This window comes from Helianthus annuus, chromosome 5 (genome assembly GCF_002127325.2).
Source record: "Helianthus annuus cultivar XRQ/B chromosome 5, HanXRQr2.0-SUNRISE, whole genome shotgun sequence".
Lineage (NCBI taxonomy): Eukaryota > Viridiplantae > Streptophyta > Magnoliopsida > Asterales > Asteraceae > Helianthus > Helianthus annuus.
In genome coordinates, this window is record NC_035437.2 from 175,784,692 (window position 1) to 175,810,380 (window position 25,689).

Genomic DNA, 25,689 nt, shown 5'->3' on the forward strand with positions numbered 1-25,689 from the left:
TCAGGGCATGTTTGTTTCCAGGTAATGGTTTTGAATGTTTGAAGTGTCTTGTTTAGGCCATGTCTGTTTTGTTCAGGGCATGTTTGTTTCCAGGTAATGCTTTTGAATGTTTGAAGTGTCTTTTGGTTTGGTTAGTTGTCCGATAGGCAAAACGTTAGATGTCCGATAGACAAACACAAAGTAACTTGTTTTGATTAGCTTTATACTAAACACAAGACAAAACGTAAGTTGTCCGATAGCGAAAACGTAACTTGTGGATAGGCGAAACATAACTTGTGGATAGGCGAAACGTAACTTCTTTTCATTAGCATAATATTGGTTACAAAAGACATCCCCACTGACCATTTACAATAATTTTGACAAAAAAAAGTCAATGGGGTAAGAAGGTACAACTTTCATCCAAACAGCATATACATTACACACAAAACCCAGGTAACCCCTAAAACTATCTTCAACCTTTTCACTTCGAGGTCCTTTTTCCTTGCCATTTCTTCATGACTGTTAATGGATCTTAGTAATCCAGGTATGATTTCCGTTGCTCGTGCACATAGTGGAGGTTCAGCCCAGCTTACGAACCCACAGTTACTTCCCTGCAACACATAAAACACAAGAATTAGGGTTCTTTACCTGTGAATCTTTATATGAAATCAACTACCTCTCTTGCACAACAATGGAATCGCCTCCCTGGATTTGTTGCAGTCCACGAGGTTCGAATGATAGTTGTAGAGCCACATGCGCATACAACCTGATTGATCATGATGAAGATCTAGGGTTTTAATTTTGGGGAAGAAGATGAAAGGGAGAGATCATGTTTGAAGAATTAGGGTTTTTTGGAAGAAGAAGAAAGGGAACATTTATAAAGACAGGCAGGAGAAGTTAAATGGACGAAAATACCCCTCACGTGGACTGCACGTGGGGGGACTTAACGGCACAGTTAACAGACATCCAAAAAATGGACTCAAATGGTTAAAGAAATTGCTTATAGGGACTCAGGTCGTTAAACTTTTTGCTTTTGGACTCAACTAGTTAAAACACATAAAACACAGGGACTCAAAAAGTAATTTACCCTTTATTAAATAAACGAATATGAGCAAGAATTTCGTTCGTTTGGTTAAATGAACAAACATGAACAGAGGTCGTGTTCGTTCGTTTATGTTCGTGAACGTTCGATAACATGTTCGTTTGTGTTCGATAATTCATTAGTGTTTTCAGTTTTTATATTTATTTAAATACTTCAAAAAATCCGACAAATTAAGTATCTAATAAGTGTCAGTGTATTATATATTTTGTTCATGAACGATTGTTTGTGTTTTTTTTTTCCATTTGTGTTCATGAACATTAGTTTGTGCTCATTTGTGTTCGTCAACATTCATTTTTGTTCGTTGCCTATAATTAACAAACAAACACAAACACAAACGAACACGAACAAGTTCATTTCCTTAACAAACAAACACGAACATAAAATCTCATTTGATAAGTGTTCGTGAACGGTTCGTGAACACATATATTTCTTACAAACGAACACAAACAAGGTCTTGTCCGTGGTCATTCGGTTCGTTTGCAGCCCTAGGTTTGTGGTTTCATGTTTTGGGCTTATGTTTAATGAGGGTCGTTTAAATACAAAATCTATTAAAAATGGTAATAGCTAGGCGAACCTAACGTTCAATGAATCGTTCGGGAGGTTTGTTATGTGTATTTATTTAATAGGTGAACCACATGAACAGGAAATTTTGTTTGATTAATTAAATGAATAAACATAAACAGATAATATATTCGTTCAGTTGTGTTCGTAATGTGTGGTCATTATAGGTTTTTATAAATAACATTTGTATTTTTGTAGTTTGTTATTTAAATATTTCAACTTTTTATATCTTTTAATTTTTGAAACCCAAGTATAGGAAGTTCAAAATTCACAAATCATAAGTGATGTTTGATTTGTTTACAACCTTATGCCTAGTATTTAATTTGGATTTATCTTTTGGATGGTTAAATGTTTGGGGTTAACAAAGTTATTTTTTTTTTCACATTAACATACTCGTTTGTGTTCGTTTAGAAAGTTAACAATTCCTTAATGAACTTACACAAGCATGAAATTCCGTTCGGTTAATGTTCGTGAACAAGTTCAATGCTAAACGAACAAACATGAACAAGGCTTTGTTCAGTTCGTCTACAGCTCTAGTAACATTTCATGTAGTGATTAGAGTAGCCACAAACAGTTACAAACACGTCACCTCAGCTGTCACATCAGATTTCATACATCCTTCAAAAACACTCGTTTTTCCACAACTCGACCTCCTTTTTCAAACACACACTTTTTTATAATTTATAATTTTTGCAAACTTACAAATCATGTATTCTTATTAGCTGTAAGAGGTAGGTTATAACACAGGTTCAACAAACAAATACTTTAGGGGAAGAACTAAAACAATGAAAGGATATGCTTTCCCACTTCTAATAAGTTCTTCAAATTATAACAATTTAAATGATTATCACAAACAAAAATCATATAACTTAAGTTAAAAATAACAACCCATTTTCTAGCAAGATAAACAGTTTGTGTAGTTTCCTTTTTTTGTATTATACTTGGGAAAATGGCTTGCTTACACCTTATCATCGGTTTCGGAAGCTTCTAGAAGCGAGTCTTTTTTCGGTTGACTGGTTTTGGGAAGTGAATAAGATCGACGTTCTTTACCACCGGGTTTTGACGAGGCGTTCCCGTACCAGATCATGCCCAAAATTGCTATAATCATCCCGAGAACCACGTGTAGATTGAGTCCTTCTCTACCGAAAAAGATGAACCCAAGTGTGAGCACGAGTATGGTTTTCATGTGACCGAGGACTTGGAATGTGACCGCGGTGAACCGCCCGATGCAGATGAATTGGCTCAGGTTGGTCCCAATTGCAATGGTGCATGATAGGAATAAGAATAACTGCAAATAAACGGTGTAGTTGTTATGATAGTCAAAGTCAAAGTCAAAGTCTCAAACACCTTAAACAGACGGGTTTTTAAACAGTATCATACATGTTCATATTTAATGCAGCCGGAAAAAAGAGCTCGTGAGTATGCTTGTACCATATGTCTACGGTTAATAGTATATATCTAACGGGTGGGGCAGATTACATAAGATAAAAACTAAAAGGAAACATGAACAATTTATAAAAACTTCTTTAAATCTTGAGTAAATTACCAAAATCGTCCTTTATGTATGTCACTTATTGCAAACGGTGTCCTTTGTCTTCAATAATTACAGAAAACGTACTCGATGTTTGCAAACCCTTGCAAGTTATGTCCTTTAGCCCTAACTCAGTTAATTTTTTGTGGTTAAATCTGACCAAATAGACCCTACATGAGGGTATTTTGTGGTTAAATCTAACCAAATGGACCCCACATGAGAGTAAAATGACCAAAATACCCTCATGTGAGGTCCATTTGGTCAGATTTAACCACAAAAAATTAACTGGGTTAGGGTTAAAGGACATAACTTGCAAGGGTTTGCAAACATCGAGTACCTTTTCTGTAATTATTGAAGACAAAGGACACAGTTTGCAATAAGTGACATACATAAAGGTCAATTTTTGTAATTTACTCTTAAATCTTTCTATATGATAAACTAGATTGTCATCAAAAATACTTTGTTTTCGTAGTTATTTGACACACTCATTATTTATTATAATTATATAAAAAAATGGATAAAAGGATGTTTCAAGTCAACCCAACCCACATTGGCCCGTACCAATTCTAAAAAATGATTAAACACAATCAACCGCTACCAATGCAATAACAAATATGTATGATGATGATGATGCTATATTTTGTATGTAACTGTGTATGTAGAAGCATGGACAATGCAAAAGATGGTGGTTTCACGGTTAGGGTCAAGACGAAATTTGATAAAATATGAATATATGAAAGAAACCATGTATAAAGGTTATAGTGTACTAACCGAAGATGCTGTATCAAACTTAAAAGCATCGACTCTCTTGTTAGTCAACCAGTAATCCACAAAGGGGCCCAATAGTAGCAGGGATCCAGCCTGGATCGGAGCAGTATGTCCTAACAGATTAAAAGAACTCAACTGGTATTTCCTTTGAAGATGATGCACATACTGCATATAATTTTGGAGTTAGCATAAGACAGAATGATCGGCTTCTATAAAATGAGAAGCATAACAGGTGGGTCGGGCGGGTCAAGTATGCAGGTCCAAACGGTTTAAGCTCGCCCACCAATACTTTTATGTATTTTGCAAATAGCTATTGTATTAGATAATAGATATGATAACAAAGACTGTATTATTAAGTATTACACTATGTATTTTTGACCCGTTTAAACCGTTCAATCCATTTGACCCATTCATTTAACTAACTTTTTTGTATTAACCTAACTTAGGGTGTAAGGGGTGCTCACCTAATAGGTGAGTCCCCCCTCTTACACATAACCAACCAGAAAGTGCCACGTCAACTCCCCTCTAACACTCCCCTAATACCCCTTTTTGATGGCGGCACTCCCCTATTAGGGGAGTTGGTTTTTTTTTTTTTTTTTTTTTCTAAAATGATGCATGTTTACAAATTAAAAAAAGATTAATTTGTAAGAAAATTAATTTTAATGTATGTAGACTTTATTTTTTTTACTAGAAAATTAAAAAATGATGCATGATCGGCCCCCCACACGATCTCGACGGACATAATTTTTTTTACTAGACGATGCCGTGTCTAGTAGCTCCGCTTGTTGGATGAGATTTTGGAAGAAAATTAAGCTACTATCGCTTGACGATGCATCTCCATCGTCGGGAAAGTCGGGTAGGGTAGAAAGAAACGGAAGCTTGGAATCCATTATGTGTTTGAAAGATTTGAGTTTGAGATTTTTGGTGTGGGTTTGAGAGTGGTGAGTGTGGTAAAAAAAATGATTTAGGTTGGTTGATATATATTGTTTAAAAAAATTGAATTTTTTTTTTTTAATCAAAATCGACCGTTATTCAACGGTCTAATCTCGAACAAAGCGCCAAACCAAGCGGTGAACCCACACCCAAATCACCCCCCGAATCGGGACCCCGCATTGATGGCGGCGGTGTTCCCGATCGGGGACTACCCTCACCGAACGCCCTCCCCGAGAACGCCCCGTACACCCTTATAATAAAAGACTCCAAATAATGCCACATGGCATTCTCTCCTTCAACCTCATAAATTTTATTTATAACTATTTAATAAATTTCTTTTAATATTAATATATTAATAACTAATATATAGATATCATTTATTTTTATCTTTATATTTATCTAAAATTAATAAATAACTTCAATTTTGCAATTTAGACCCTTTGTTTTTTTACTTTTAACCCAAAGTTTTTCATCTTTTGCAATTTATCCCAACTCTTTTTTTTCAATTTTGGTCCACCATACTTATCATTTTCCCAAATTTTTCATTTCATTCTAAATTTTGTGAGTTAATGCACTGCAACGTGCGTGTGAGGTTCATCATTTTTTTCGTATATTTTTCCCCGTCGCAGCACATCTATTTTTTCTCCGTTTAACAAGTACGACCAACGCGCGGGTTCTGGATTGACTTAGTTATTTTTTTCTGTGTTTTACGTTTCAGATTAACTTCTTTGCAACGAGTGTCCGTGATTCAAAGATTTTACGTCTGTTTTTCACTCGGCGTTATTTTTTTCGTTTTTATTTAATTTGTTTTTACGAGCTTTTCCGGTGTTGGTGGTCGTTGACAGTGGTATAGCATTGGTACTACTTGACACAATTTTACAACAACCGCTGCAACGCAGGGGCTTAATACTAGTAAGAATATAAAAGAACTTACTCATTTCCATATAAACTATTTGAAATTGCCACCTTTAGGTGTTGCTATATTCATCCACGTGTGTATTTTTATGTTGTTCTTTAAAATATTATAATCTGGATAATCTGCAGAATGGAAAACTTACGTATTGTTGAAGAGCTGTACTCCATACGGCAATAACAGCAGCAATAAAACCTTTAGTATTAACACTCACATCAGTAACAGTGCAGACAGCAACGCCCAGAAGAACAATTAAAATACTGAGTTTTGTGTCTCTTGAATATCGTATCTTATCAAAAGCAACTTCCAACAAGCAGGATACAGGGATCATACTCAGTTTTGCTATCTGACAAAAGATAGTATAAACTAGTTAAACAAAGTATAAATTACCAAGATAATGACTAAAAGAATTATAAATGTTATAATATTATTATTACCTGGTAGAATCCCACAGAGTTCCACATTAGACTGACATTCATTCCAACAATTGAGAAGTTGGCGAATAAGACAAATTTCAGAAGATCTGGAATGGGTAGATGAGACGGTTGAATGTAACCTAACCACCTAAGAACAATCGTCATCAAGGTTGTGGTAACAAAATGTAATCCCGTTAATGTCGTTGCTGCATACAAAGAATCGACAAATGTCATCATCGTTGTCAAGGCAACATCAAATAGAAAATTGGAAAAATTACAAGTTTTGTCCTTTATCTTTATACCACTTTTCAGGCGGTGTCCTTTTTAACGAATGTTGACAGGCGGCGTCCTTTACTAGGTATTTTGTTGCAAGTTTAGTCCTTTACACCCAACCCAGTTAAAAAACCCTGTTAATTGTTGACAGGCGGTGTCCTTTACTAGATATTTTGTTGCAAGTTTAGTCCTTTACCTAGGTATTTTGTTGCAAGTTTAGTCCTTTACACCCAACAATTAACAGGGTTTTTTAACTGGGTTGGGTGTAAAGGACACCGCCTGTCAACATTCGTTAAAAAGGACCCCGCCTGAAAAATGATATAAAGATAAAGGACAAAACTTGTAATTTTTTCTAGAAAATTTGAATATAGAACTTACCAAATGTGAAACCGTATGTGGCCATTAAAGCTTTGTTCACAATGATAATCCCGACAGAAGTGACTATGTTGAACGTCCATGCCGCAATGTCGATTACTGCCTTTTTATCAGCCTTACTTGATGGAGTCATTTTCACAATACTTTGGTATTCTTGTACAGAAGAATGTTTACCCCTTGTGAATGAAAAATAGATTTCTGCAATTCCACATTACCCAAGGAAGCTTTCTTGTTTTGTCACTTGTGTCTTATGAAATAGATAAAAGATTAATAATAAGCAATATAGCATACCAAGCATCAACTGAAATCAAACAAAATATCAAAAGAGAAGTAATGCAGTAAATCGAGGAAAGAAAGATGTTACAATTGTTAACTGCTCTATAATACTAGTACTGAAAATCCATGAAATTTAACACTTGGAAAATTGCATACATGGAGTCCAACTACCACAAAAAAACTAATAAAAATATACTTCAACTAGAGCAAAAGTATCACAAAAACAAACTGTTTAATATAGGTATGTTTGGTATGGAGCTTTTAAGAGCTTCTAGCTTTAAGCTTTTAAGAAAAAACTCCTATTCAATAAAAAGTCTTGTTTGGTTGAAGGGGCTTGAAGCTTTTAGGTTAGGAGCTTGAAGTTTTGGTTGAACGCTCCTACTAGTAGCGTTTAGAAGGAGCTACAAGCTTTTAGGAAAAAAAATGACTTTTTTAACCTCTAAAGATAATGAATTTTTTTAATGAAAAAACTTTTTAAATTTTTAGTTATGTCCATTTTGGTCATTTTATACATTTTATTAAAAGCTCAAGCTACTCTGCCAAACACCAAATATATCTAAAAAGCTACAGCTACCAGCTACCAGCTACAGCTACCAGCTAACAGCTTCCAGCCACCAGCTACCAGCTTTCAGCTACCAGCCAACAGCTACTTTTGCCAAACATACCCATAATGTTATAATTTCAGAAAGTTTCAAGGCCAAACATACCCATAATGTCATAATTTCAGAAAGTTTCAAGGGTAATTCCAAAACTAGATCAGTAAGTAGTCAAGATTACAGCACCTAAATTTGCAAAGAAATGGCTCTTAGAACCTAAGAAATAAATAGGTAGTGTAAATCTTAATCGCAAAAAGATTACGATACGCTCTATCATCTACGATAATCAAAATCAATAGCATAGCAATCTATTATGAACAGGAACTCAATTCATTGATAACGATTAACAGTGATTCATAAACTAATTAATCAAAATCTACATGTGATTCACAAACTTAATTAGCAACACCAAAACACTTAAATTGACTACAATTAGTCAAAACCTACATGTGATTCATAAACTAATCAGATCAACCAAATATCAATAAACTTAAAAGTTCCAACTAATCATCCAACCACAACTAAACAAACACATGTATGTCTATCAGTCTATGCAATTATATATATATATATATATATATATATATATATAGGGCCAGGATCATTTCAGAACCATAAATATTTACAGAACTCGCAGAACTCCTAATAAACAATCTTTTTATTTATATATTTTTATGTTTAGGATAATTTTATCATTTATTATGTGTATTTTTACTATTACATACATGTTAAGAGTAATTTTAGCATTTTTTATATGTAATTTTATAATTACACATATCTAAACTAGTTTTTTTACATATATGTAATTAGTTATGACACATATATATAATTTTGGCAATTAAACATATGTAAACTACTTTTAACATGTATGTAATCAAAGAAATACATATAATAGATGATAAAAAGATCCTAAATACAAAAACTTATATATAAAATGATTGTTTATTAGGAGTTCTGAAAGTTCTGTAGTTATTTAGAGTTCTGAAATGAACTCAACCCTATATAATATATATATATATATATATATATATATATATATATATATATATATATATATCTAAACACGTCAACTTCTAAATCAAATTAACGTGCAAAAAACTCTTACACACAGTTCCGTATGCTACATCAAATTTGTGCAAAAATCACATAATTATTATTACACTTCCATCACAGCTCAACTTCACTAACAAAAGCTACAAATCTCACGTATTCGATCCGTTTCAACTCAATCAATTAATCAATCAACATCAAATCAACACAATCCTTCAGTTGATGAAAATGCAGAATCAGAAATTCAGAATCAGATCCACAAATAACCAGATCGAAACTCTATACGAACACTTGAAATGAAAGTAATGAACAGTTAATGTTATTCCGAAGTTAGATCGTAATAACCGCCGTGATTTGTGAAGTAATTTCAGATCTACGAACGTGAATTTGTATGTAAACATTACGAAATTCATACGAAATTGAGGAGGAAAAAGTAGTGTAAAGATAGATAGATACCTTGATGAATTGAGATGTTGAGGATGGAATGAATGGATCGGTTGTTCACACGATTGAAGGTGGTGGTGGTGGTGGTGAAGGGAAAGGAGTTTGACTGAAATAAACCCACAAACCCAATGAAGTATGAAGGAAGAGGAGTTGCACGTTCAACTACTTATTGTTATTTCCTCCTCTTTTTTATATTTTTAATTTTTTTTTATATAATGATTATATGAGACATAATATATTTTATATTATGTTTAAATATAAATATTTAATTATTATTATTACTATTATTATATTTTATAAAGATAGAAAACGGTCACTAGTGTGTATATGATGATATTTCAATACATCCTTTATTTAAGTTTCAAGATTTAGGGGTAAATGAGACTCTTAATAGTTCAGACTTCTTACTTCTTACTGATTCAGCATTTAATGGATCAGACTGTTTGTTTCATGAGCAATGTCTAAATGGTTCAGACATTTGTCTCTGAATGGTTAAGATTTATACAGGCTCTTAATGGTTCAGACCTCTTACTAGTTCAACACTTAACCATTCAGATGTTGCCAAACAGCCCCATAGTAGGATGAGCATTAATTAATACCGGATATGAGTATTGTACCGATAATTCTTTTACCTGTTCGGTATTTACTTTTTGCATTTTTTTTGAAATCGGTACTTTCGGTTGGGTACGGTACGGTAATTTGGGTCAGTTTACTTTCGAATATTGGTTATCATACCATACCAGCCACTTTCAGTACAGATACTGGTATGTAGTTTTTGTGTTCTTTGAGATCAGTACTTTCAGTTCAACTCTGATAGGGTATTGAATTCATCTCTAGTTTTAAGCACTCCTTTTAGATTGGGTTCATTGGTTGGATTAAGAAATGGTTGATTTTATTTGAAATGATTGGTTAGTGGTTGGATCGGATGGTTGAACCGTATTTCAAAATGTATTTTTCTTTTCAATAACGTATTTACTACTTTAGACTATTTTATGTTTGTTCATGCATTTTACTACTTTAGACTATTTTATGTTTATTTTAGGTTTTTAAACTTACATGTTCATTCATTAATAGCATTGTAAATATCAATATTGATAACAAGAGATTTCTCAAATTTGTCTTATTAGTTATTGCTAATGATTTTAGGTATTTGCTTTCAGTTAGATATAAGTTAAGTGAACTATATATAATATATATATTGAGCCAAAGTTGTATATTATGATTCGGAAGTTAATAAAAGTTGCAATATTTTAAAAATTAGTAATTATTAAAGAGATATTGTACCAAAGAATATAAGCTCCATAACATATATATTGGATATAGATCTACTATAGGCTCTTTTAGTAGCGGAGTTTGAACGAAAACTCGACGAAGGTCGGACTCTTAAATCCAAATCGGTGGGGGCCAGATTCTTAAAAATCCAAAATTTTACACTAAAAAAATCAAAAAATTTCGGTAAAATTGAACACTGCGAGCGAAAAACCGGTGGGGGTCCCTCGGCCCTAAAGAAGCTCCGCCAATGGGCTCTTTCTCTCTAATCAAGTTTTCGTCTTGTGGCAGGTAACATTGAGATAAAGGCAAAAGGATGTTATAAAGGGGACTTAAGTTTTGAGTCGGGAAACTCACTCTAACACCTGGTTTATGATGGAATTAGGGGTGAGAATTACTCTATGAGAGGACTCAGATTAACTCTTTGTACATGCTTGAGTCCAACACGAGAAAGACTTACGAGACTATCGTGTATGAATATGGTGTTGAAAGGCAGGATGATAGGTATACTAAGAGAGTCGAGTATTATTGTATCTAACTTACGTGTTGAACAAGTGAGGGGTTTAGTGGTTGAGTTGTTGTTTGGTGACATTATAGAGATATAGAGAAAACTATGGTATGCGTGATTGCTTTGCGAGGTGCGTCCTAGTAACTTTTTTTGGGATTGTCTAAATGGATGCCCTAAATAGGAAAAAGAGCCAATTATTTATTGAATCTCAATGTATGTGCATAATTGCATGTAGAGGAGCTTATTGTATAATTAGTATGATTTATGCATATAGATCATATAGGTTGATTCTTCTACTACTCTTTATTTATTGATATTAGATTTGCTTGACTTTTATTTGACATTTAATAAAATCCAATTACTAATTAATCTCAATACATTTCTGGCCACTTTGTATGTATAGGTTGTGTACTTATGAGTAGATGATTTCTTGGTTTCATATGATAAGTAAATCAAACTTGAGAATGTAATTGGATTGATTAGTTGCTTAGCTTTAACGAGGTGGTGGTTTATTGGCAAATGCAAAGTCTTTAAACACCTAGGTTTGGGGAGAGGGAGGCCTTGTGATCAAATCCCACAAATGACATGAATTAAAATTTAGGGGTAACTTTATAGAATAGTAACCAAGTTTTTAAAGTGTTTCAATTAGGTCACTCAAGTTTCAAAGGTGTTCCAATTAGGTCACTCAACATTCATTTTTCATTAAAATCAAGGGTTTTTCATCCATTTCATATGTAACCGTGGTGATGTTGATTTTTGTTTCTTTTTTATCTTTTATTTGATTCTAAGGTCGAGTGATGACGTGAGTTGTAACTTGTTTTTTTAGTTTTTAATGTAACCAAGTGTATTTATTTTTAATAAATTTAATTTCATATATTAAAATAATCCGACCACGGTATCTTATGCTCCAATTTTTTCTTAACACATGGAAAAAAGGACATGGCTTGAGTTGAATGTTAAGTTATCTAATTGAGACAAAAATGATATGAGTGACCTAATTAGAACAATTTTAAAACTTGATTACTATTATATGACATTTCCTCTAAAATTTATTGGTAATGAATCAAAATTAACTTAATTTGAGGAAATTAATGCATAACTTGAGGTTGTTGGTTATGCAAAAGTCCATGGCTACTTTATGACAATAATAAAGTTAGACCATCTTGACTAATAATTTAAATCTAGATGGGATTTATAAGTCAAATAAAGTGTATTATGGATTAAAGGATAATTATACAAGCTAGTAATTGTCTATTATTAATTAATTTAAGACTCGATTTCATGCATTAGTCTAACATTGCTTATTGTTTTTAGAAAACTTGGATATTTTGAAACTTTGAGAAGAATCGTTTGAAAGGAAGTACTTATTGTGATTGTCAAAATGTATTTTCTAGAAGTATTGGATTTCACCCAAGATTTTTCCTTTGGAGTATTTCGAAATATTGATTTAGCAAATTGTAATGTTTTTGGTGCGAATTCACGTAAAGTCATACAATAACAATCTTTCTGCCATGGTTAACAAGTAGAGATTTTACGATGAGTGTAACATACGAGAACTCTTCACAATTTGAAACATAACTTTTTCATGGGCATGTGTTTGTTAGGTGTGTGAAATGTGCCTTTGCTTATATGGGGTGGTTAGGTGGGCTTGAGACGTGGTGATGGTTACTTTCACATGAAGTTGACTTTCACGACGAGATAAGCATCGTAAATAGTGTCCTGATACGGTGATATGCACACGAGGTTGGTTTCGGGGAAGAAATAGTTGCAATCCCCCGTCAACCTTATGATCACCATGCCTGTTGTCTATATACAAATTATATTATGAGCGTATGAAACATAAACTTGTAGTAATTTGTTTTAATCAAACTAACCGTAATCTTGTTTTTTGTGTCCTTCGGTTTAGATGTAACGTTTTCATCAACTAAAGCAAACATATAATGATAACCAATAGCTTTTTTACTCAAATGTGTACATGATACACTTACAAACACTTAATTCCGTATATCATTATGCGCATCCTTTATTTTATTATTCCTAGATTTAGTTTTTTTTAGTGAGTTAAAATAATAAAACTTGTGAAGACAATTATTTAAAATGACAATTTCACTTGCATTATAAACTTTTAACAACTGTTTGTGAAAAATATCAAATTTGTTAAAGCTTTACAGATCGTAATATGAACATTTCAAAAGAGTACCGTATGTGTAATTAACTTGGATTTATACGAATTTAAATGTGATTTTAACAAGAAGAGATAGTGTCATAAAAGAAAGAGTAAACTGTCATTTTGGTCCATGTGGTTTGGTCACTTTTGCCACTTTAGTCCAAAACTTAAACTTTTTGCATCTGGGTCCTTGTGGTTTCAGTTTTATTGCCATTTTGGTCCAAAAATGAAATCAAGTCATATTTGTCTTATAAAATCGTGCTATTTTGTCATTTTTCGCAGGGGCAAAATGATCATTTTTTTTATAAATAAATACCATATTTTATAACACAAATATAACCTGATTTGCCCCTGAGGAAAATGATAAAATTGCAGGATTTTATAAGACAAGTATGACCTGATTTCATTTTTGGATCAAAATGGCAATAAAACTGAAACCACAGGGACCCAGATGCAAAAGGTTTGAGTTTTGAACTAAAGTGACAAAAGTGACCAAACCTCAGAGACCAAAATGGCAGTTTACTCTAAAAGAAAAGTAGGATTAAAAGAAAAGGAACAAGATTATAAATAACTTTAGACGTTGGAAAAGTTAGGTTTTGGTGGTTTGACTTTGACTTTTGAGATTATGAGGTAAATGTGTTGATGAGAAAGTACAAGTTTGAGTATTTTTCAAACATAAATCTAACTCAAAAAGTGGATCTTGGGAATATTATAATGCGATATTAAATTGTTAGGCCAAAAACAACCAATAACAAACACACATATATATATTTGTTTATTGTGTATGCTCTTTTATGTATGCCATTGATGCTAATCGAAGGTACACAAATGATGACAAAATGGTTATTTTCATCTATTGGATTCCATGAAAAGATGAGTCCTTTGATAAAAGGGATAGAATACTATATATTTTTCAAGTTTGTTAAGCTTTTATATAAAATAAGTTATTATATTGATTAATTGATTAATATTACTATTAAGTTAGTTTAAATAAAAATGAACACGCCTTTATTGAAAACATGGTTCGCTAAAAACTTAATTCACATATATGAAAGATTAGAATCCACTTACAACTTATTAAAATCGAGCCATTGTGAGACTAGTTTAAATGATAGAGGTGTAAGTCTCGTAAGTGAGAGATTTTAAGTTCATTCCCAAACAATCCTTAAAAACAAGTTATTAAGATGGAAGACAAATAGTGTATGAATATTCAATTTAAAAATTCAAAGAGTCGAAAATTAATACATATTTAAATAAACATAGGTTTACTTTGAGAGGGGTTTGGCTTCCTCACTAAACCCTTATACAATGATACTTTTTTTTTAAATGATAACTTATACACTCTTTTAACTCTACTCGTAAATTGCACATTTGTTTGATAACCACTGAACTCTCATATAATGTTACTAAGCTCTCATAAAGTTGTATTATTTTCATTGTCTTATAGCTGCCGTATTTATATAGGTACTGTTTTGACAATTTTTGAATTAATGGATTGTAATAGTTATCCTCATAAAATCACAAGGACAAAGAGCGTAATTAACTCTTTTATTATTTATATTGTAGTTTTAATAACAAGGGCGTTATGGCTATTTTAAATAAACTAACAAAATAACTAGATGATGTTAGTGATGGTGGACTGTTACAAAAGTGAAAGTACATGGATTGTTTTACCAATATTTAAACTAATGGACTGTAATGGTTATTTTCAACAAACAAAATGGATGAAAAGCATAATTAACTCCTTATATTATATAAATAATAATAATACATAAAATTATGCTTTTCTTTTTTAATAGTAAACTAATCTACTTTTAAATATTTATATACCTACGACTTGCAGGATATAATATATTATTATGTTTATATGAGACTATATGGAGTGGGCGTCGAAAACTGACGTGGAAGCAAGTCCACGCCGAGCACACTACCCGGACATGACGTGGAGGGTGGGATGGTGGTGTGGGTAGGGGCTTTTCCACCAGCGTGGAGGACTTTTGTTTGGTTATGTGAAGACTCTTGATTGGTGGGTGTAGTTTGGGTTGATTTTGATTAGTTGATGTTTATTTTTTTTAATAACGTCACTTTCTTGTCCCTTCCACTCCGTATTTTTTTACCACGCCCCTATGTTATAATGCCTGCCATATAACCTTTCATCCCCCTCTTTATACCCCTCCATCTCCATCGATACATCTAAAAAAATACATAAATTATAGTATTAGATCTCAACTCTCCTTATACACTCTCCCCTATATACTCTAGTTTAGCATTATTTTTGTACATGCAATTAACCCATAAGAATTTGTCAATAGTTAACAAGCGTTTTTTTATAAGAATTTTAAAACTTTACGGAGTCTACAAGAATTTTGTTGAAGTGTCAAACCGGCGATACTTTGTAGCCATGTGCAATATATTCTATTTATGTTTTAACTTTAGCTTAAGAATTGAATATTTAAATCTTCTAAGTTTGTATTCATGTATTAAGAAAAACCTAAATGGTTTATATTCTTTTTATTCGTGGTTCAAATTTTTATTATATTTTTATTTCTTATATACAAATATGCATGTTAAGCTTTTTTTTCTTTACCATTTATATAGACATGTGTAGGTGATATATCATACACATGTTTAAACTCTATACATAAATGAAATTTGTTCAGTCTTATTTATTAATTTCAAGAAACATAAACATATATTGTATTTTTAAGATCGAAGAAATAAATTATGATTCTTTTTTCTCTCTTTTATCGCAAAAAAAAAAAAAAAACCATGGTTGGTTTGTTGATTTGTTGATTTGTGTGATAACTATACATGGTTGACAAATGAATTCGAATTATTAATTTAATTGCTTTATGTGACTGATACGTTAACAAGAGGATGCTTGAAGATGTCACCTATTACACTTTTGACTATCATCTAATTTATGTATATATGTATTGATTTTTGTATGAAAAATACATAAATAGCTATAATACGTTAACTATCATTTATTTGGCAATATATAAGAACATGATTTGTTGATTTAAATGGAAGTTTTCTCCACATATTTATTCTTTTTATTAGTAGTTTTCATTCATAGCGACCATATATTTTTATTTATTTTGACATGAATTTGTTGTTCTTTTTCCAATATACCTTTTTGAACGTAAAATTTCTTTACTCCTGTTGTCGTCTGTGAGACTTAATCCAATATCTCCTTCTAAAATGTTTAAAGGTTTTGCCTTTGCCAATGGACCACCACCCATTGATCATTTTACAATATAGTAACCACTAAAATAATCACTTTCCATGTAAATAGAATTAAAGTGTGAGAAACCACAAAAAAAGGAACTATATAATAAAATAAATTGCCATTATTTGATTGCATTCTTTTCAAAAAAAAATTATTTGATTGCATAAAGAACTCTAGCATCTATAGATGTGGCATGTAGCATTGTCATACATAGACAATGCTCGTAATCCTTCAATCTATATTGTTTAAAAGTGCATTTGAAACGATAAAAGTTATGCTACAATCCGTGATGGATCCAAGATTTATTTTCTAGGGTGTGTTCGAAGAATTTAACCATACCTTTAAGGGGACGATCGAGATTTAAGCAGTGGCTATTGGTCCGCCAGTTGTTATAATACATATATATTTATATTTGAAATAGAACTAAGCTTAACTTTATTGTCAAATCAATATGATTTGAGATGATATGACAAATCAAATGGATTTTGTCTCTGTTCGATTATTGTGAACATGATCCGGAGTGAAAATAATAATAATAATAATAATAATAATAATAATAATAATAATAATAATAATAATAATAATAATAATAATAATAATAATAAATAAATAGTTGTACATCAATGATTATCATGTTAAAAGGTGTATATGACAAACACTTATTCTAGTTGAGTGATAAAAGGGAGAGGATCATTGACATTACCAGTTTAACTCTCTGCAGACCTTAAAAGATCTTAGAAGTGACTGAGCCAAGTCTGCACCAAGAAGAGCCCGCGCAGACGTTTTTTAATGAAACGTCTTCGGAAAAATAAACAATCTGCGCGTAGCAATGTCTGCGCGTGGTCTGCGCGGTGCAGACAGAAAAGCTTGCGCAGAGCTTTTCAGAAAAAACAAACAGCAGTGTAGTGTATAAGACACAAGCTCATGTCAGCTAAACTACCAGAATTTATGCTATAAATATTCCTAGTTAGTGTTCCAATAGTGTAGCTTCGAGAACAAGAATAAGAGATGTTTGTTAATGCCCATGGATTAAGCCGATCACTATATTTTGTCAAATCATACAAAATCGTTCTTGTGTTTGTCTCCGGTTTATGTTTATATTTGCATACAATTTAGTTTTTTCATCCTAAGTAACTAATCGTGTATTGATACATGATATATGTGTTGGCCTAACACGTAGGTCATGTATGACTTTAAATTCATTAGTCAAATAGCCTTCAATATACAAACTTAGGTTCGGCTCTAGAAGACTCGACACCGGGTAAAGCTTAGCTCAAATACATACATACATACATACACACACACATACACACACTATACAAACTTAGGTTCGGCTCTAGAAGACTCGACACCGGGTAAAGCTTAGCTCAAATACATACATACATACATACATACATACATACATACATACATACATACATACATACATACATACATACATACATACATACATACATACATACATACATACATACATACATACATACATACATACATACATACATACATACATACATACATACATACATACATACATACATACATACATACATACATACATACATACATACATACATACATACATACATACATACATACATACATACATACATACATACATACATACATACATACATACATACATACATACATACATACATACATACATACACACACACACATACACACACACATACATCGTATTTAATAGGAAACTTCATTTCTCGAACAACTAAAAAATATATATTTTACATAAAACTTGAGAAGCGCGATAAGAGCTTGAGTTGAATCTCATAGTTCCATCTCGATAAAAGTTCGATTCTTTTGTAATTGAAGTTATTTTGAGGTTCGAAATGGAAAGAGTGAAGTACGAGAATAAAAAATAGGAAATAGCCCTTGAAACACCTCGGTTTCTAACAGTTATATCAAATGGGCTTGGCTCATTTTCTTTTGATAATGCAATAATAGGCTTTTAGGCCCAAATATAACAAAATCAGCGTAAATTATGGGCCCAATTCCAATTACATGTTTCTTTCTTTCCTTTTGGACCTTTATAGTTTATACTTTATACACCAAGGAGTAAGGAGTCAAGGACCACCACAATTTAGGGAGAATATAATTTGTGGTTTATTTCAGTCAATTTATCTAAAACATAGATTATAATTAAACAAGCCCATCCATTCTATTTTGGGTTGATATGGGTATTTTAAATTTTAAGATGGGTTAAGATGGGCCAAACAAAATTAGTCACTAGGTTAGGATGGGTTATGAAGTGGTGGATAAAAAAAAGAGTAGGTCACGATGGGTATGAGATAAAACCCAAACGAGTCAGGATGGGTATAAGATAAAATCACTAAACTAATTACTACTCGTAGATATCTCCCGTAGTACACTCCCGTCGTTCTTCTTTAAAAACAATAAAAATTATAAAAATAATTGAAAAAATAAAAAAATCATAAAAATTCTAAAAAAATCAAAAAAATGCTAAAAAATCCAAAAAATTCTAAGAAATCATAAAAAATCAAGAAAAAAGATCTAATTAATCTAAAAAATTCTTAAAAATCATAAAAATTCTAAAAAATCCAAAAAAAAACTAAAAAAATCCTTCAAAATAATAAAAAATCAAAAAATTCTAAAAAATAAAAAAAAACAAAAAAAATCAAAAAAAAATTAAAAAATCATAAAAACTCTAAAAAGTAAAAAAAAATCATAAAAATAAAAAAAGTTCCAAAAAATCAAAAAAATTACAAAAAATTCTAAAAAACAAAAAAATCATAAAAAATCAAAAAATTTCAAAAAAACCATAAAAATTCTAAAAAATAATAAAAATTCAAAAAATCCAAAAAATTCTAAAAGAAATCCAAAAAATATAAAAGTTCTAAAAAATAAAAAATAGGATTTTTTTTCGATTTTCTTTTAATTTTTTGAGTTAATTACATAGTTAGTCCCTGTGGTTTGCACAAAGTAACATACTTAGGTACTAATAGTTTAAAATCACATTCTAGGGTATTAACGTTTCATTTTATAACGTTTGGAGGTATTAACGTTATTATAGCTTTAAAATTACATTCTATTAGTACCTAAGTATGTTATTTTGTGCAAACCACAGGGACTAACTATGTTAATATTGAAGAAGTTAATACCTCCAAACGTTACAAAATGAAAAGTTAATACCCTAGAAGGTGATTTTAAACTATTGGTACCTAAATATGTTATTTTGTGCAAAGCACAGGGACTAACTATGTAATTAACTCTAATTTTTTAGAATTTTATGATTTTTAGAAGTTTTTGATTTTTTAGATTTTTTTATTTTTTATGATTTTTTTTTTGCTTTTTTATATTTTTTTGATTTTTTATAATTTTTTTGATTTTTCAGAATTTTTTGGATTTTTTTTAGATTTTTTGTTTTTTTTTTTATTTTTTAGAGTTTTTTTGATTTTTAGAGTTTTTTGGATTTTTTTTTAAATTTTATGATTTTTTAGACTTTTTTTGTTTTTTTATATTTTTTGTTTTTTTAGCATTTTTTGGATTTTTTTGATTTTTTAGAATTTTTTGGATTTTTTTTGATTTTTTAGAATTTTTTTGATTTTTAGATTTTTTTAATTTTTTTGAATTTTTTGAATTTTTATAATTTTTTGAATTTTTAGAATTTTTTTGTTTCTTTAGAATTTTTTTTGTTTTTTTTAGAATTTTTTAGATTTTTTAATGATTTTTTAGAAATTTTCGGATTTTTTAGATTTTTTATGATTTTTTAGAATTTTTCGGATTTTTTTAGATTTTTTATGATTTTTTAGATTTTTTAGAACCCATCTTAACCCAAACCCATCCTATCCCAAACCCATCTTGACCCATTACCCATCCAACCTTTTTTTTAAAATACCCATTCTGACCTATACCCATCCTAACCCAAATCCATCTTGACCCATTACCTAAATCCATCCAACTTGCCCACTTTGCCACCACTAGATTATATATAGAGTTGATAAATCGGTCAACTAAAACGTATCAAACTTTTCAAAATTGTTAAATCTTCTATAAGGGTGGGATTTTGTAAATTGTATGTTTTTAACTTCACCCGAGCTTTGAAAGAGAACATAACTATGGATGCTATAAAAACCGTAGGTCGTTGAGAATGCCCGACACTTTAAGGGACCAATATATGGGTTTGGGTCTGAGTATATGATTAGTTAAAATAAATTTCGCAACTTTAGACATGTATAAGATTAGGTAAACTCCTTTACTTGAATAGAAACCGAACATATTAATGGCTTATATATTCTTACAAAATATAACAAATAGTATTTCAAAGTTGTAGAATATACGAAAATGTTAAATAATATAAAATCGTTAAAAGTGTACTTTGCTATTTTGTATTCGGTTTTATATAATTAGGGTATTCACAATTTCACATATATTTCCACTGTATAAACAAACTTTATAGATAAATAAAACGTGGTTTTTCAATTTTTAATTAAACTATAATTTTCCACTGTATAAACAAACTTTATAGATAAATAAAACGTGGTTTTTCAATTTTTAATTAAACTATAATGAAAATTTGATAATATAACCTAGGGGTGTAAACAAGCCGGGCCGAGCTCAAGCCCGATTAGGCTTGAGCTCAGCTTGGTTCAAGCCTATTTATTTGAGCTCGAACTTGGCTCGTGAATAAAAGCCAAAGCTCGGGCTCGGCTCGCGAATAAAACCCAAAGCTTGCGCCCGACTCGAGATATTTTGAGAATAACCTCAAACGAGCTAAAATTCGGCTCACCAATGTTATTATTATAATTATATAAAAACGAAATTTCTGTTTTAACTCGTTTAGGCTCGCGAGCTCTAACGAAGTTCGAGATCAGGCTCAATAACTAAACGAGCTTTATTTCAGACTCAGTTCGTTAAGACTCGACCCGTTCAAGTTTTTAGTTAAGTCAATCATTTCTCTCGAGCATTACACCCCTCATGTAACGCCCAAAAATATCTTTACCACCAAATTCAGAGATAAATTACAGAGTAAACCGTAACAGAACCTCCTCGCCTCTGACAGCCACCGGTTGCCGGAATCCGATTCGCCGGAAACACCTTCACCTTAGGTTTTCTAGCGAGACGGAGATACAACAATAATAATAACCAACGCCTCATATATCTTTCTAGATTCCAATAATATTAATGGCGAAAAAGAGGAAATCATTGGCAACGAGCCTCGACGAAGTGGATCGGACGATGTACTCTTCGTTCTGCAACGCCGCTAATTCTCTCTCGCAGCTTTATTCGCAGGCCATGAGTCATCAGAAGCTCTCATTTCTCTCCGGTGAACGCCATGGTTTGGTATATAATTTCTTTTCAAAACCCTAGTTTTTGTGCTTTTTTGTTTCTGTCAGGTTTTGTGTTTGTTTTGTTTTGGTAAGGTTAATAATCTGTCTGTATTAGCAAATTCATTAGGGCACTTTGTTTGTATATGTTATTTGTTGAAGAAATTGAATATGTGTTGTTGATATTTGGATTTGTTTGTTTGGTGGTGGGATTGTTTGTCTATCCGTAGGTTTTGCATAGTTGAAAGTAAGGCTGCAAACGAACTGAACGTTCGGCGAACAATTCGTGAACCGTTCTGCGGGAAGTTTGTTTGTGTTCATTCGTTTATTAGACAAACGACCTAGAACAAGATATTTCGTTTGTTTAGTTAAATGAACGAACATGAACAGAGGCTGCGTTCGTTTTGTTTATGTTGGTGAACGTTCGGTAACGTGTTCGTTTATGTTCGATTGTGTTCGATAGTTCATTATTGTTTTTAGTTTGTATATCTTGTTTTTTCCAAAAAAGCAATTTCATTCCAATCATCAGGGCAAATTACATAAGGATAGCAGGTAGACGAGCAACAAACTGCGCCGCCATCCCTTTTTGAATAGAAAACCCTAATCTACTAAAACAAAGCCTCGCCCCTGAGGGGTCGAAAAGTTGCTATGGACCACACGTTGAATTCTAGACAAGAACCGAACTGCCTCCGGCGCCAAGGAGCCGAACGTGTCAAACGCCAGGGGGACAAAGGCATGTTGATTATCTTGTTTAAATGCTTCAAAATGACAAATAAAATATTAAATAAGTGTCACCGTATTATTATTTTGTTCCTAAACGCATCTTTGGGTTCGTGTTTTTCCATTTGTGCTCATGAACGTTAGTTTGTGATCATGAACATTCGTTTCTGTTCGTTGCCTAAGATTAACAAACGAACACGAACAGGTTCATTTCTTTAATAAACGAACACGAACATAAAATTCCGTTCGGTAAGCGTTCATGCACAGTTCGTGAACACGTATTTCTTAACAAACGCACACGAACAAGGTATTGTTCATGTTCGTTCGGTTTGTTTGCAGCTCTAGTTGAAAGGGGTAATTTGTTGGTGATGCATGTTAAGTGTGCTTTATAACTGTTACAATATCTTTTTTTTCTTGAAAACTATGTTATATCGTCGTCATCGTCGTTGTCATTGGTCAAATATGTGTTTGTAGATTGCTAAGATGTGCGTTGAGCCACGGTTTAGCAAAACCATCAGAATGTGTTTTCGAAGTTGGAAGATGGTGTAATTGTACGGCCACAGTATGTTTTAAATAAAGTGTGTTTGATTAAGTGTTTTATCGTTGTAGATCAAACGAGTATTCGTACAAAGGCTAGCTAAACCCTTGAGGATTTTTGAAATGCAAAACATATGTTTCCGCACAAGGGTTTTTGGTTAAAGGAAGTAGCTTTTTGGTGTTATCTTCATTAGTTAACATGATGAGGTCTTATGTATGGTTTTATGGCGTTATAAATTATAATAGTAGCAATTCTTTTATTCTATAGTTGTTTGAAATGTCAGTTTTGATTCATTGTCAATGCGTTCGAGTTTGTTGAATTAAAATAACTAGAAATTGATGATAATCTTATCAATGTACTTTTTGTTGAATTAATAATAATAATATTATTTTGCAGGAAAAGCTCTATCAATGGATTTCTAAGCAAGATGCTGAAGGTTTGAGAGTGACCTCTGAAGACATACTAGCCTATATCGAGGTACTATATTATACACGTAACATGTGGATACTAATCATGGGTAAAGTTCTTGTACAAATAATCTTAACATACTAAACATACAAATTGAAGGAAAACTCAAAAAGACAAGGTGACATTTTTGTAATTATCAATAACTATCAAAGTTACTCTACAAATATACCTAAAAAAACCTAACCACTCCCCCCACCCCCAAAAAAACCTAAACCCCCCACCCCCCAAAAACCTAAAAAAAACCTACCCCCACCCCCCAAAAACCTAAAAAAACCTAACCCCCCCCCCCCCCCCCCCCCCACCCAAGCTAAAATGCTAAAAACTAAACCCCCCAAAAAACCTAAAAAAATAAAAAAAAACACACAAATTATTTTATTTTATTTTATTTTTTTAACATTTTTTATTAAAAAATCGCTACTTTTTAACATTTTTTTTTTTTTTTTTGCTAACGAAATGTAGCGTTTTTTTTAATAAAAAATGTTAAAAAAAATTTGTGTTTTTTTAGGTATTTTTGGTTGTAACTTTGATAGTTGGTGGTAATTACAAAAATGCCACCTTGTCTTTTTGGGTTTTCCTTCAATTTGTATGTTTAGTATGTTAAGATTATTTGTATTTGATCTTTTGCCTACTAATCATATCTTCCTTTCATCTTTTACTTTATTTCACAATCAGATTTCATCAATACCGTGCAGGCTGAGCTAGACTTATCCGTGGAGGACCCACCAACGGCTCCAAGAACCGCACAGCAGAACCAGCAAGTCACCAACCCTTTTATAAGTTCTGCGTCATCTAGTGGGCCAAACAACGATCAACAATCCAAAAACTACATTTTCTCAAACGCTTTATCGAGCCCTGTTCGTCGAAGCCTTCAAAACTATCATATATCTCAAGAAGCGTATGGTGTCAAGAATAATGATCATCAAGATTCTTCAATGGACATGCATGCAGATAGCACAGGTCATGATTCTACTCAATAATATAGCCCTTTTAAAGATATTCTGTGTTTTTGAATGTCGAAAAATGTCAAGAAATTGTTCTTTTAGAAATTAAACTAGTGGTGAAGGTAGTAATTGCATATGGTGAAAAAAAAGCAAGTGTTTTTGAGGGATGGAAAGCTGTGTGGATCTTTTCATGTTATTTATAAAGTTTGAGATATTTGGTTTGATAATTTTTTATCTTTGATGAACCTATCTTTGTTGCTGATTTTAGTTTGTGAAATTGAAGATGATAGAAAAGGGTCGGTTTGTGATAGGAATCATGTTCTAGTTTCTAGTCTAAATGTCAATTGTCTATTTTAGGAGGGGGGTAATTGTAAATAATATAGTATAAGTATGAGTATAAGTATGAGTCAGTAATTACTTGGAGAGGGGGATAGGAAAATACGTAGTTTGTTAGGCTCTGTTTACAGAAAGAGGGTGTAGCCCTGGGAACACTTCGGTGTTGGTTATCGAGTCTGTATCATCTTCTTCGTATCAATTTCAATTCCAGTATATTGTGCTTTTCTCAATTTCAGTTGAATTGTTAGTAATCAGAATCAAACCCTATCAGTTTGGGTCAGGTGACTAGTCAAAAAAGGTTGTTCTAGTATATTAAAAAAACGGACTAGTCAAAAAAGGTTGCTCTAAATTTGCGATTGTTCTGCTATGGGCTACCGGACCGTGGTTGGTCGCTAATTTTCCGACGGTAATGATAACGGTCATAAATTGATCGCTGACTATATTTAGTCGAAAATTTTGGTAGCAATTGTTCAATTATCTAGTAGTATGATGGGTTAAAACTAGAAAAATGGCATAAAATTTCTTGTGCATGAAAATTAAGATACAACACATGAAGAAAATGTTATAATATAGAGTTAATTGCTCGGATGGTCCCTGTGGTTTCAACTTTTTTCATGTTTAGTCCTCACCTTTTGAAAATAGCAGGTATGCTCCCTATGGTTTGTCATTTTGTTACTCGGATAGTCCCTGAGTAGATGTCAGTTAGTTTGAAAATAGCAGGTATGCTCCCTATGGTTTGTCATTTTGTTACTCGGATAGTCACCAGAGTAAATGTTTGGGGACTATCCGAGTAACAAAATGACAAACCATAGGGAGCATACGTGATATTTTCAAAATGTGGGGACTAAACGTGAAAAAACGTGAAGCCACATGGACCATCCGAGCAATTAACTCTATAATATATGTTGGATTGTTGTGACAGAGTCTTGTAGTGTAATGAAAGATAAAGGGAACATGGCTGATGGCATCATGTCATGTCCTTCA

The 25,689-nt window shown here is 32.1% G+C and overlaps 2 protein-coding genes across 4 annotated transcripts; one reads left to right on the forward strand and one right to left on the reverse strand.

Moving 5' to 3' along the window:
- Nucleotides 1–2,416: 2,416 nt before the first annotated feature.
- On the reverse strand, nucleotides 2,417–9,402 carry LOC110942332 (UDP-rhamnose/UDP-galactose transporter 6). 3 transcript variants are annotated; one of them, XM_022184084.2, is made up of 6 exons: nucleotides 9,230–9,402; nucleotides 6,855–7,098; nucleotides 6,225–6,409; nucleotides 5,933–6,133; nucleotides 3,945–4,106; nucleotides 2,417–2,930 (listed from the first exon to the last, which is right to left on the reverse strand). In XM_022184084.2, exons 2-6 carry the CDS (start codon nucleotides 6,982–6,984, stop codon nucleotides 2,601–2,603), a joined length of 1,008 nt encoding a protein of 335 aa, XP_022039776.1. In that variant the 5' UTR covers nucleotides 6,985–7,098; nucleotides 9,230–9,402; the 3' UTR covers nucleotides 2,417–2,600. The 3 variants fall into 3 exon arrangements, with proteins under 3 accessions (XP_022039776.1, XP_022039777.1, XP_035846328.1); XM_022184085.2 differs by having other exon boundaries at nucleotides 6,855–7,049; nucleotides 9,230–9,367; XM_035990435.1 differs by having other exon boundaries at nucleotides 6,855–7,152; nucleotides 9,230–9,354.
- An 11,958-nt stretch (nucleotides 9,403–21,360) lies between these two features.
- LOC110942330 lies at nucleotides 21,361–24,616 on the forward strand. The gene is made up of 3 exons (XM_022184082.2): nucleotides 21,361–21,718; nucleotides 23,357–23,437; nucleotides 24,121–24,616. Exons 1-3 carry the CDS (start codon nucleotides 21,560–21,562, stop codon nucleotides 24,403–24,405), a joined length of 525 nt encoding a protein of 174 aa, XP_022039774.1. The 5' UTR covers nucleotides 21,361–21,559; the 3' UTR covers nucleotides 24,406–24,616.
- Nucleotides 24,617–25,689: the final 1,073 nt, after the last annotated feature.